The following is a 12922-nucleotide window of genomic DNA, read 5'->3' as shown; positions in this document are numbered from 1 at the left end:
ACCCGAATGCCTGATCTATTTTAATGGATAGGGCTATGCAAAATCCTCATTTTTCTTGTTTAGCCCAAGATTACGCATGCTGAGAGGGATTGTCGACACGGAAATCCTCAGCTTTGAGATCTTGGCGGCCCCAAATTAGGCTCCCTGATTCACATGATTGGCTTAGCTGACACGGAGTCGGATGTCAACTTTGGCCCGCCGGATAAGCTGGACAGATATGATGTCCGTGTCCGACGGACTGACACTTCTTAAATGTACTACCGTCCGTGTTTGACCTCCAGTCCGTGTCCGTTTCTACAAGATCAGTAAAATCATATAGTTACCAAGCCCTATCTTCTTCAGTATGGTTGGGGAAATTGAAACAGAAAGAGTCAAGACCTGTGAGAACTGCGTCGGGCCAAGATACGATGTACGCATGCGCCAGATGCAACGATATGCGATCGGTCAGTAAAGTACTCATCCTTCTGATGAAAAACTACATGTATACAGTATCTAACATGGTATGCAATTCGGTATAATAGCTGCTATCGCTTGAAGAAAGAATGTTACTTCCGACCGGCACGGCAGCGATCCGCTCCAAAGAAGCGCAGAAGGTAACGCTCATAGAAACAACAAGTCGCAAACAGATCAACTAATTAAACTAAAGAAACAAGCGCATAGAAATGCTTGAAGACAAAATTGATAAGATAATGGGCCAGATCAACCTCGTCACCCCACGACGTCCAGAGCATCCATATCACACCCCGAATAGTGAAGTTAGCAGTACCTACCCACACGCCGATACTATCGATGTAATCAAAAATGGTCTGATCAGCCATGAATACGCAACACAGCTCTTAGATCAGTACCGTGAAGCCATGCTGTTCTTCCCATTTGTCATGGTGCCCGCAAGCACCACGGTCGACGACCTAACCGAGAAGCCATTCGTACTTCTCTGTATTCTGATATTTTGTTCATTCCACGACGACACGTTGCAAAAGTCACTAGAAAAAGTTCTGCAATCCTATGTATCAAATGAGGTCCTTTGCTCAGAGCATGATAGCCACCCGCCTTCTTTCGAGATTCTGCAGGGACTATTGATCATCTTAGCTGGGTATGTATGGCCTTCAGATATTGCTTTTGAATTCACCACTAGAATAGACATACTAATTATCAAATAGAACACGCCAGAGGCATCAATTATGTCGATTTCCGTATTACATGCAGCTTGCCGTTGGTGTAGTAATCAACGAACGACTCGACCGACATCCGAAGTACAGAGTCGCCACACGGCTTGAGGTGGGTGACGAATGCGACGAAACAAGAAGAGGGACAGTCGCCGATGAAAGTCGGGCCTTGATAGGATTATTCCTACTCAACTCCACGTAAGTGAAGATTTTCAAGGGAAACGAGACTCATACTTACACTTTTCATCAGTGATGCTATTATCAGACAAAAAACTTGCACAACGCCCTGGACACCGTTTATAGAGTCAATAGCTGAAGACTTGTCTCGGGTGGCCGAATATCCTACTGATCGGTATATAATCTATTACGTCCAGTTACAGCATATGCTGCAGAGATTAGATGCTCTTACTATGACTAGTATTGAACGCCATCCGGACATGGAGCAACATATTCGAGCATTTCGAGCAGAAGTTGAACAGTATAAGAACCAATTACCTGTTGATCCAACCTGTGACCGTGAGTAATTCAGTATCTTACTGAGTCCCTCCCCCTTTAGACATGCACTTGAGCGATGTACATCCTGACGATGCTAATAAACTCCTTCTGCACAGCATTCATCGCAACACAATACCACACTCTAGAACTCCAAATATGTCAAATCAGTCTCATAGACACCAAAGTAGCATCCACACCATCCGACAGCTTTCTCCTAGTCTCCCAAAGCGACACCCTCTGCCACGGACTAGCAGCCTCCAAGAGATTCCTCGACTACTACCTCAAGTTACCACCAGTAATTGAAAGGAACTACAGCATCGTGATTTGGCTATCATCGGGCTTTTTGGTTGCCGCCGCATGCAAACTAGTTCTAGCAGCTTTGCACCCTTCACTTCGCCTTAATACACAGGTACAAGAGCTTCGTGACGCGCTTGATATGCCGAAGATGCTTCAGTTCTTTGTGGCTCGTCTCGATGCAATTGCGAAGACGTGTAAGGATGGGGTATTTTCGCATTATCATAAGTGGACTCTGGCTGCTGCGACGTGGTTTGATAAGGCGTATCAGGTTGCTCAGTTGGAGGCGGCGAGGATTGTTGAGAATGAGTCTTTGCGGTTTGCGGAGCAGAATCAGAATATGGATCAGGGTGTTCAGGCTGATCCGAATTTGTTTGGGTTGGATTTCGACATTACAATGGAGGAGCTGATAGGGGGTTGGTTTGGATCGTTGCCTGGTATTGGGCATATTTGATATCAGATAACAGGACGAAGAAAGGAGCATGCGTCAAGCAGAATGTTGTGAGATGTATTTATGTATGTACGTATCTTCAGTAATCTTCATGATAAGATGACGACACTCACAGAGCTTCATGCCAGCACGGAAGAGAAGGATATCAACAAGGCAGAAATAGATGATTGACAAGAAGGAAAATAATTCGAAACCGAAAAAGAGTTTCTTATGTATAAATAAAAACATTGTTTTGCTCTTTTTATTTTTATTTATATTAGATGGGGCCTTTATATCTGTTTAGCTAGATTAAATATCTGACAGATGTCAAAGTAGCTGCCAGGCAGTTGGGGTGTCGATCCGACCTCGGCGGAACCCCGCAGTATCTTATCTCGGATGCAGGTGTAACGTTTTCGCGGCTGCAGGAGGACAGCGATGGCCACCATAGCTTTATTGAGGGTGCTGCCAATGTTGCCACTTACCAGTGAGTCTATAGTTGTGATACTTCACGGAAAGCTTCAGAGCTAACACAAATAAATCATGCGGAAGCAATGGTATTGTTGATGTTCCCCCACACAACATGAGCTCCCCACCGTTGCAACGAGACGGCAAGTACCCCGCACGACAGTTGGAGAAAAGCGGATCACCGCCGATTATTTAAGAATGACACCCCTCCATCTCCATCTACTTGACCTTGGCAGCCAGCTTTTAGAATCCCGTCTCTCCTACGCCAATTCAATCTCATCAACTCTTCTCCATCGCCGTTTCTGTCCGAGCATCCTACTGACACAATGTCTCTCGCCACTCTAGACGTAAGCTCTCCCTCCAATACATGATGCCGAGAATAGGAGGAAAGCATGAGCTCATCACCCTCGAACAACAGACTGCCCAGCATCCCAACCTGCCGTCCGCGTCGGAGACCCTCTTCAAGGCCAAAGCCGCCAAGAAGCTGAGCTTCGAGCAGATTGCCCAGCACATTGGCCGCAATGAAGTGGCTACCGCTGCTATCTTCTATGGCCAGGCCAAGGCTTCCCCCGAAGACATCGAGAAACTCGCATCGCTTCTCACCATCCCTCACGATGCTCTGGAGGAAAGGCTTAGTGGTTTCCCCGACCGTGGTCGCACCGTGGAGATGCCTCCCAAGGAGCCCCTGATTTACCGGTTGTATGAGATTGTGCAGAACTATGGGTACGCATACAAGGCGGTGCTGAACGAGAAGTTTGGTGATGGTATTATGAGCGCTATCTCTTTCTCGACCAAGGTGGAGAAGGAGACAGATGCGGATGGAAATAACTGGGCCGTGATTACTCTGCGTGGAAAGTGGTGAGTTGTTTGGATGATTGATGGTCGCTTCGCTGGTGATTTACTAACTTTGTTAGGCTGCCCTTCTCGCGGTTCTAAATACGAGGTGTACGGAGATCGGGTTTGGTGAATGCATATATAGTGTTCTGTAAATGACTGAATAATGAATTTCTTCTTTAAATTGTCTTTAGTATGTGGCTAGTGGGCCCGTATTGACTGGCTGTAGGTACAAAGTGAGAGAAAAGTTATGAATTTGTTTAATTCATTCCAACTTCGATGCCACCTCATTCCATGCGATATGTGAAACCTCCCGTAAATCTTGAAATATGAAACGCTTTCCAGCAGGTTTCACTCCGTCTCGCTTCGAGTGCATGCCTTCCTATTTAGGCAGGTGTCGTCTAGGGTGACTCTCATTCATCGCCATTTCGGTGAATTTCGCATATTTTGACCGGCACACTCTTCTAGCCTCCCTGTTCAAAACTACATCTACTCCCCCTTCCACCATTCAAACACTCCATCCACATCTACTTGACAAGTTACTTGACGAGTTCAAGATGACCACTCAACGATTTCCCACCAGGGTGCCCTGCACCTACAAGGAGTGCAGCGGTGTCTTTACATCGGCAGGGGAGATGAAGAGGCACAAGGCGAACGAACACGACTATTGCAGCCGTTGCGACGAGGATTTCCAGGATGATGAGTATCTTCTGCTCCACAAGATCAAGAGTGACAAGCATATCGTGTGTGTAGTTTGTGGGATCGATTTCCGCAGCGAGGGTGGTAGAGACCTTCATACCCGTCAGGTGGGTATCCTTCATATTGGCATTTGTTGACCCGTCACATCCTTCCAAGCTAATTCTTTTGATGTCTATCCAGCAACACCGAACTCCGCAGACCCTGACCTGTTACGGCTGCGGGCAGAAGTTCAAGATGGCAGGTGCCATGGTGAATCACGTCGAGAGCGGCGATTGCCCAAATATCCCCTTATCTAGTCTGCTACAGGAACAGTCAAAAAGACTCCTCTTCCGAGAGGCGCTTAAGACAGGTAACGAGGGTGAGAGCGCTGAACCCGATTGCCAAGACGGCGGAGTCCATATTGACCAGGACCTTTTGGAGATGGACCCTGACAACGAGGCCACTCAATCTGTCGTGGGCGGGGTGAGCGCTCTATCTCTTGACGACATCCCGGAACCGAAGAGCAAGTCGTCGATGGCTTCTCCGTCTTCGGTTAGCGAGACGAGAGAACAATCAACATCTGCCGGAAAGATCGCGAGGCCATCGAGCCCAAGCCCAGGCCCAAGCAACTCCTTCGGCATTGACCACCTTGACGCAGGATACACTCTTCGGGCGCTGGACCGGAACTGGGACCCTACCGTATACTTCAGTTCCTTCCATGGCAAGTTTATCTGCCCCTGTAAGGCTGAATTCTCCAGCATGAGAGACTTTGAGGAGCATGTCGTAACGAAGACCAACCAGAACAGAGGCATTCAGTAAGCTGCTGCATGCTTGAATGACGGTTGACTATGGTCTGACTCACGACTTATTAGGTGCCCTGGATGTCTTCGCATCTTCCGAACGGCGGCTGCCCTGGTGGCTCATTGCGAGTCGGCCAGTACTCGATGCAAGGTGAACCGGGGGCTTCAGTTCAGCCAAGTCATCAACGACATCAGCGGGGGACTGGTCAGGTCCGTTGGTCTGTTCGCGGATGGTAGCGTGGAGTACGGGCCTGGCACGATGGGTCCGAAGCAGGTGACATATGAGAAAGAGCAGCGTAGTCTGATGGACTAATCATTCGCAAAATCGGACTTACAATATTCGCGACGCAAGGTTAGCACGCAACAAGACTGCCATCTGATAATAGCTCAAATCCAAGTTTAATCTACAGCGCACTGACCAACGATCAAACAAGCAATCATCTTGTCTCAATTCATTTCTAGAACCAAGCGAAAATAGAGAAATAGTAGATGTGATAGAAACACCGGGTATAAGCGATCTCGCAAGGGCAAATCCAAAACCAACTGAAACACCATCCATCATCCATCCATCGGCCATATCCATGAAATCATCGTGACCCAGGTCCGCATTTCATAGCTCGTCTCATAGATGGGCAGCACATGTCCGTTTCCTTATTATTCTTTTTTGTTTTTATCTTTGTTCGTCAAGATGCGGAGACAGTAGTCGAACGTATGTATGAGAGGGAGGAAGAAGGAGGTGTTTGCTTAGCAGCACTCCTCGCAGCACTCGAAGCAGAGAAGACCGGCGCAACTAGACAACAAGAATCCGAAATCAGCATCGCCATTACTTAAAGAGTAGGTTAGAAGGAAGGAATGGGATGAACATACACTCCGCAGCACACATCACCGGCACCACCACCACGCAGACCCATCTTCATTTCTTCCTGGGTGTTCTGGAAATACTCGTTAGTTTTTATCTATGTTACTTGATAGATGTTGAAGAAAGGGATATCGTACAGGCTGCTGCGTAACAACGCGCTCAGTAGAAGGAGCCTCGGGGCTAGAAGGCTGCTGCATGGTCATGGTGTTGGCGTCCCAGGAGGGTTGTTGGGTAGCGGAGGACTCCTCCTTGGAAGACTTGAACCAGTTGAAGACCATTTTGACTGTAGTGTCGTGTAGAGTTGGATGAGATGTAGAGTAGAGATAGAGGTAGAGATAGCAGATAAGTATCTAAGTAGATAGTGGTAGTAGACAGTTGTAACAAAATGAATCAAAGCGAGGAGCAACACCCGCTATTTATGTTTTAAAAAAACGATGATCGGATTCATCCGCCATAAGTAACAGTACAATTTCTCTGGATCAGGGGTCCACGACGCAGGCATCGATTCATTCCGTGTGGGTCCAGGGTTGTAAGTAAAGTAAGCGTCACTGTATTAATAGTGTAATGATACGGGGTGGGGGCTAGCGAAGAAGACACAAAAACAGAAAGAATCTGTATTTTCATGCTTCATGCTGAGAAAGCGGGGAGGTTGGTATGAATTCAGCCACTCACAGCCACGAGATGGTCCACGTCAACCTCCCGCTCAGCCCTGCCGGCTAGTAATTTCTTGGCACGGCCGACTTGTTTGTCATGGGATTCGCCAGATCAACCCATGATTTCTTGGCTGTCTTCATTTGTCTGGGAAGATGTTTGTGTGGTGTGTTGTGCCGGGTTTGCCGTGGCTGGGGGTTGGCCGGGCTGTGTTGTGGTTGATGAAACTTGGATGCTCGTCTATAATTGGGAGGTGTTATAGACGCGCGGTTCATGCAGAGATCCAGGTGAGGAGGGAGGATGATGTCTGTGTCAGTCTTTTTTTTCTTTCTTTCTTCCCGATGATTAACCAGGTATGATGCTTACTACGTACTTGCTTCGCTTACTCTGAACTCTGTAATGTCCATCTGATAGGTAAGTAAGTATAGGTATCACCATGGTATCATCCAAAACCATTCATTCAACTTCAATAGTCCCGTAACTTCCATGTCTCCCGCAAACCTAGAATTCGCGGATCGGCAACTAACCATACTGCTTTCGCTCCCATCGCCCCGACTCAATTTTGGTCAGTCGAAAACGCTCGCGTTGCTTCTGCTCTGTTCTTGTCAACAGACCCGAATACGAGCGATCCCAATACACAGGCATTACAATACAACAGGGCAGTTTCTCCAAGCTTTACCTAAGCTTTGCTTGGATGCTGGGCCAATGGGGCTGTGCCAATGCTGATCTATTCTTAGCACTATCGCCTAAACGGTCTTAGGCAACCTCATTTTCGTTTTTTTTTCTTTGCTGCGTACCGATTTCCATTATTCCCTGGTTACCTAGTACCGGACACTATTACCGAGTCAGATTGGTCCGGGATAAAGATACTGCGGCAGTTAACTCACTGACAGTATGGAGCAGGCAGGGTCTGGTTTTGTACAGAGTAGACCGTTGGGCCGACCGACTGTTTTTCCATGGTCCCTTGCATCGGATTGCGAGTATTGTCTGTCTTCTGTCTTATCATTGTAAAACTCTGCAGGGTCTACTACTCCATACTATGTACGTATTGTTGTGAGGGAGTTTCGCTTTTCCATTCATTGTCATTGGTTGACTGTTCCTGGTTGAACCAGTGAGTGGCCGGCAGTGAGTGGTATCCTCATGGAGGAGTTAGCCGCCGTGACAGTGCTAGTCGTCAAAGTGGCTTGTTATTAGCTCCGTGGGATATGTGCCCATCCCATGCATCTAATCTAATAGATCACTCTAGGTGGAACATTGTGGCTGGGGCTGTGTATCAGGGTGCGACATGACGGCGGAGGGGGACTATTGATCAAAGCCACAATCCAGACAGGGACGGTCGCAGATTCGACATGGATGTCATCCTTATGTTGTACAGTAACCTAACATAGAATTACGAACAGTATTCTATTCTATTCCCTATCTAGCGTATGAGAAAACGGCTCTGCCTATCAATCAATCAATCAATCAATTTCACTGGTGACAGCTTGATTGGTGTGAGGAATAAGCCTCAGATGATCATATCCACTCGTGGGTTTGCCGAGGTATTTACGGAGTCTACTGCGCTTCATTAATCCAGAGTGCATGAATAGAATGATGGCTTAGCTGTGATGATGCTGGTGCCTGTCACAGTCATGGCACACCGCTCGCATCATAGTTTATGGATCGGCAGTGTGCAGTGTTCTATTAGGGAGATCTTTTCTTGTCGATGCAATGTCTTGAAGAGTAGGTGATAGCTGCCTAAGACTATGCGGTCAACTGAGAGAAGTATTGGGGTTTTCATTGCGACGGTTGTGGAAGGTGGATGGTCGCGAAGGTTTCACGAGGAAAGTGACGTGATGGACTGAGACATTATTAGCATGGAACAAAAGTGATAAATATGAAGGCAAAGGGTTGACTCTGTACAATTCCCGCCTGGGGCATAAGAGGACAGGTAATCCGCCTGTCAAAGTCCGACTGAGCTTCTAGAACAGAGCGGAATGGCTTGGCTGGAATGTTTTAGTTAATAGAAGACAGTCAATGACGTCCCGTGATCTCAGCCCCCATGAAGAAGTCCTTGCACTATGCCAACCATTCCACGGCACCAGCATCCATAGATATTTTCATATCAGACTTGATTATACTGCAAAATATCTTCACACAGCAACAATCATGTAAACGATGATAATACTCCGATAGACTTAGTCCATCCCAACCCGATCGCAAATTGCAACCTACGCAAACAACCCCACATTGCGGGGCAGCCAAAGCCCATTCCATTCCGTTGTCGCAATACCACCAAAAGCTGAAGAAATATTCTCTCTTCCTCCCCTTATCTCCCCTCTTTCACCCTCAACACACCATCTCCATCTCCATCACCATCCTATCAATTAATCAACACCATTACAAGATGGCAAAAACACCCATCCTAATCCTCGACGGCGGTCTCGGCACCTCCCTCCAAGACCACTACAACATCACCTTCAGCAGCGACACCACCCCGCTCTGGTCCTCGCACCTAATGATCTCCGACCCTAAAACCCTCCTCTCCTGCCAACGCGACTTCACCACCACCGCCGCCGTCGACGTCCTCCTCACCGCCACCTACCAAGTCTCGCCCGAGGGTTTCCAGCGCACCAAAACCCCCTCGCACCCGTCAGGAATCCCCCGCGCCAGTATCGCTGGATATCTCCGCACTGCGCTCGACGTCGCCGGACAAGCGGTGCAGGATACTTCGGCCTCTGTGGCGCTGAGTCTGGGCCCCTATGGCGCGTGCATGATCCCGGGACAGGAGTATAGTGGGAAGTATGATGGGGAGCATGATGATGAGGAGAAGTTGTGGAGGTGGCACACGGATCGGTTGGGGCTTTTTGATGATGAGGAGGCCATGGAGGGGAAGGGGTTGCGGGAGAGGGTCAAGTATATTGCGATGGAGACGGTGCCGAGGATTGATGAGGTGAGGGCTGTGAGGAGGGCTGTGGGGTCTTCAAAGGGGTTTTGTGAGGGGGTGCCGTTTTGGGTGGCGTGTGTTTTCCCGGTCGAGGATAAGGATACCTTGCCTGATGGGAGTACTGTTGATGAGGTGGTCGAGGCGATGCTGTTGCCCATTGAGGGAGGTGCGACGCCGTGGGGCATTGGGATTAATTGTACGAAGCTTCATAAGTTGCCCAGGTTGGTTGCGTTGTTTGGGGATGCGGTGGAGAGGTTGCTGAGGGAGGGGAGGATTCAGGAGAGGCCGGCCTTGGTGCTGTATCCTGATGGTACGCAGGGAGAGGTTTATAATACTGCTACGCAGACGTGGGAAAAGGTGCAGGATAAGAGTGGTACAGCTGATTCGGTAAGTGATGCTTTGATTGTTGGCTGTAATCTGGGATGGTATGCGCTGACTGATTATGAAGCGACCCTGGGAGGTGCAATTGTCACAGGTGGTCAATGACGCTGCCGCCACTGGTCAATTCAGCTCGATCCTCGTGGGTGGTTGCTGCAAGGCTTCGTTCAATGATATCAAGAGGCTTCGCGAACAGCTCCGCCCGGAGTAAATTAAACATGTATAATATGTATATAGAAAAAAGTCTAACACTTTTGTGACGGGTTGCAAATTGTTGAAATTGCATGAAAAACATAATGGGTATCTCCGCCGAAAGATGCACAAATGCACAGAAAAAGTTGAATTTGGAACCAGTCCACACTTAGAAGAACCAGTCCACGAAGCGTCTCACACGGGTCTTGGGCCCGCCCTCTCGAATGACAATCTCGCCCTCCTGCAGCCGACCGGACCAGAGGTCGATGTTGGCGCTGCGCTGAAACTGCACCACCAGTTAGCTACACCACTCGGCACCAGATGAAGACGGGGCTGCTTACCTTCGTGCGGTTGAAAACCTTCCAGAGGATAATCGGCACGATAAAGATAGGAATGCCCACATACGAGGCGAAAAAGTCCGAAGTGGACCAGTTACCCTTGAGGAACACGGGGAAACCCGCCACCAGGGTGATGATCGTTGAGCCAATGAAACCCACCCACGCCGTGTATGGCTGGAAGGGCGACTTCCAGGGCAAAGTGTCCCGACTGACGCCCTGCGCTTTCATGGCGGAATAGAAGCGAATGTAACAGAAGGACAGTGTCGCCCACGCGATTAATCCAGCAATGGTGCTCAAATTGAGAAGCCAGTCGAAAGCTTGCGCCGGACCGCCGGTGCCAAGACCTGTAGCAACCGTTAATCGGGAGTCCGACACAATAAAAACAGGATTACTTACTCAGGTATGCCAACGGGCCAAAAAGCCAGGAGGTGATGACGGCAACGTATGGCACGCCCATCTTGTTAACCCGGCCAAACACCTGCGGCAACTGGCGGTCGGTCGTCATGGCCACGATCATGCGCGATCCTACCCAGCAATAGGAATTGCCTGCAGACCAAGCCGATATAAGAATACAGGCGTTGACTATAGACGGCAGAGCACTGATTCCGGCTTGCTTGATGGCAATGACCCAAGGAGAGCTGTTGGCATTGCCGGAACCAGAAACCAAGCCTTTGTTTGTAGGGCTGACGATGAGTCCGATGAGGAGTGCACCGAGGATGTAGAAGAATGCAATACGGTATGTCACGCGACGGGCAGCTTTGGGGATGGAATAGTGCGGGTCGACCGATTCGGCGGCAGTGATGACGACTGTTTCAACACCAACGAAACTGAAGGACGCGTTGACAAAGGCAGACAAGAATCCGAGGAAGTGTCCGGTCGGGCCAGTGATGCCGTTGTAGTTCGTCCAGGCTCCCGGGTTGTGCCAGTAGCGGAATCCGATGGTTTGGTGATTGGGACCGCCACCAGAGGTGATGACGATAGCGACAAAAACCAATCCGACAAAGCACAAGACCTTGATAGCGCCTGCGATGACCTCACTTTCACCATAAAAGCGTACGCTCATCAGGTTGATGGCCAAAATCAGCACCAGCCCGACCGTAATAACCACCGCCGGTGTTATGTCTGTCCAATAACCAACAATGACGGCAGAAGCGGATACTTCTGAAGCAATCGCGATTGTATAACAATAACCGTATGTGATAGCGAGGGAGAAGCCGACAGCCGGATCGATGAAACGAGTGGCCCAGTGAGGGAACGATCCCGCTGTGGGCAGCAAGGTAGCCAATTCCGCGATACTCTGCATCACACACCACAGCACAAATCCAATGACGATGTAGGCCAGCAGCAAGCCAGCGGGACCTGCGTCTGCATATGCAGAGCCTGTTCCCACGAAAAGACCGGTTCCAATGCCACCACAGAACCCGATCATACTGACCTGGTAGTTTTTCAGCCGCCGTTGGGTAGCACCACGGCCACCGACGTTGAGCTCCAGCTCACCCTTGAGCGGGGGAGCTTCATCGTCGTAGTTGACCACCTGAGGACCACCGTATCCGAACTGGCGGATTTTCTCGTCCTCCATGGTGACAGTGGTGGACTGGTGCATCTTGGCGGGTAAGATGCAGAAGTGTAGGAGTGATGACACACCGAGAAAAGAGGTTCACCCCAGAGTTCTTGTAGGCGACAACGATAGCTCGCCACACTCGGCCACGCGCGGAGAAAAATGTTTTATTCGCCGCTGGGTACCTGCATCGCGACATCGGGAACCACGTTCGCACCACTTGTTCGTGCTTCTCCACCCGTCTCGAGGCAATTCTTTGGTTGGACACGCGGCAACGAACCCCACTTGCACGGTGTGATTGAGTCGCAGTTGGCGATGGCAATTAGTCACAAAATGCTGTGAGCGCCTCCGCACAACCTGAGGGGAGGCAATTCCTGGGCATCTGGGGCTCTGGCAGACATGTCTTGGCTGTCCTGGGGAAGTGAAAGACATATTGAACTCTGAAGTTCTGAGCGGTAAACTTCCCCGACTCAATGTCCCCTGCGTGGCGAACTGACAATTGACTTTGTCGATCGTTCAAAGTTTTTCTGGAACGACGGGAAGAACCTCAGTCCGGATCTGTGTGGGCACGTGATGCACCGACCACCGGATTGAGGGGTAGCCCTCGTCTGTCTGGTCCGTTTCAGGCCTAGTCTCCGCATAATTTAGCTTAGTCATATATGTGACTGTCACAACCATCCTCCCCTCACTGGTGACGATAAATAGATGCAGCTTTGTGTCATATCAGGCCAATCTCAGGACTGTCCAAAGCAAGTGGTGGTGGGTTGGGCGAAACGCCATCCAACCTTATCCATGACACAAAGCGGCAACAGTTAGCGAGTGGAGAAAGATTCCGAGCCCCGAATATCGAGTGATCTA

General features: G+C 49.4%; 6 protein-coding genes across 6 annotated transcripts; 4 read left to right on the top strand and 2 right to left on the bottom strand.

The window, feature by feature from the left end:
• The first annotated feature begins 310 nt into the window (after positions 1-310).
• Positions 311-2684, top strand: BO85DRAFT_405989 (fungal specific transcription factor domain-containing protein). Its single transcript, XM_025657319.1, has 6 exons — positions 311-443; positions 522-593; positions 647-1093; positions 1161-1364; positions 1417-1682; positions 1778-2684. Exons 3-6 carry the CDS (start codon positions 663-665, stop codon positions 2407-2409), a joined length of 1533 nt encoding a protein of 510 aa, XP_025511313.1. The 5' UTR covers positions 311-443; positions 522-593; positions 647-662; the 3' UTR covers positions 2410-2684.
• Positions 2685-2868: 184 nt separating this feature from the next.
• On the top strand, positions 2869-3868 carry cyn1 (putative cyanate hydratase). The gene is made up of 3 exons (XM_025661001.1): positions 2869-3197; positions 3269-3708; positions 3765-3868. The coding sequence occupies exons 1-3, from the start codon at positions 3177-3179 to the stop codon at positions 3784-3786; spliced, it is 483 nt and encodes a 160-aa protein (XP_025511312.1). The 5' UTR covers positions 2869-3176; the 3' UTR covers positions 3787-3868.
• A 146-nt stretch (positions 3869-4014) lies between these two features.
• On the top strand, positions 4015-5638 carry BO85DRAFT_157170 (putative C2H2 finger domain protein). The gene is made up of 3 exons (XM_025654201.1): positions 4015-4490; positions 4564-5177; positions 5235-5638. Exons 1-3 carry the CDS (start codon positions 4242-4244, stop codon positions 5473-5475), a joined length of 1104 nt encoding a protein of 367 aa, XP_025511311.1. The 5' UTR covers positions 4015-4241; the 3' UTR covers positions 5476-5638.
• A 363-nt stretch (positions 5639-6001) lies between these two features.
• BO85DRAFT_381791 (uncharacterized protein) lies at positions 6002-6308 on the bottom strand (the record flags this gene model as incomplete). Its single annotated transcript, XM_025656438.1, has 2 exons — positions 6002-6094; positions 6159-6308. Coding segments are annotated over 2 exons (243 nt in total), but the record flags the coding sequence as incomplete, so codon positions are not given.
• A 2297-nt stretch (positions 6309-8605) lies between these two features.
• BO85DRAFT_156916 (homocysteine S-methyltransferase family protein) lies at positions 8606-10329 on the top strand. Its single transcript, XM_025654199.1, has 2 exons — positions 8606-9985; positions 10047-10329. The coding sequence occupies exons 1-2, from the start codon at positions 9059-9061 to the stop codon at positions 10185-10187; spliced, it is 1068 nt and encodes a 355-aa protein (XP_025511309.1). The 5' UTR covers positions 8606-9058; the 3' UTR covers positions 10188-10329.
• BO85DRAFT_156924 (putative amino acid permease) lies at positions 10211-12321 on the bottom strand. The gene is made up of 3 exons (XM_025654200.1): positions 10903-12321; positions 10510-10850; positions 10211-10454 (listed from the first exon to the last, which is right to left on the bottom strand). Exons 1-3 carry the CDS (start codon positions 12107-12109, stop codon positions 10338-10340), a joined length of 1665 nt encoding a protein of 554 aa, XP_025511308.1. The 5' UTR covers positions 12110-12321; the 3' UTR covers positions 10211-10337.
• Between the last annotated feature and the right edge of the window lie 601 nt (positions 12322-12922).

The sequence above is a fragment of the Aspergillus piperis genome (genome assembly GCF_003184755.1).
Source record: "Aspergillus piperis CBS 112811 unplaced genomic scaffold BO85scaffold_24, whole genome shotgun sequence".
Classification (NCBI taxonomy): Eukaryota; Fungi; Ascomycota; class Eurotiomycetes; order Eurotiales; family Aspergillaceae; genus Aspergillus; species Aspergillus piperis.
Note: the sequence above shows the minus strand (reverse complement) of the source record. Positions and strands in the feature narration are given on the sequence as shown.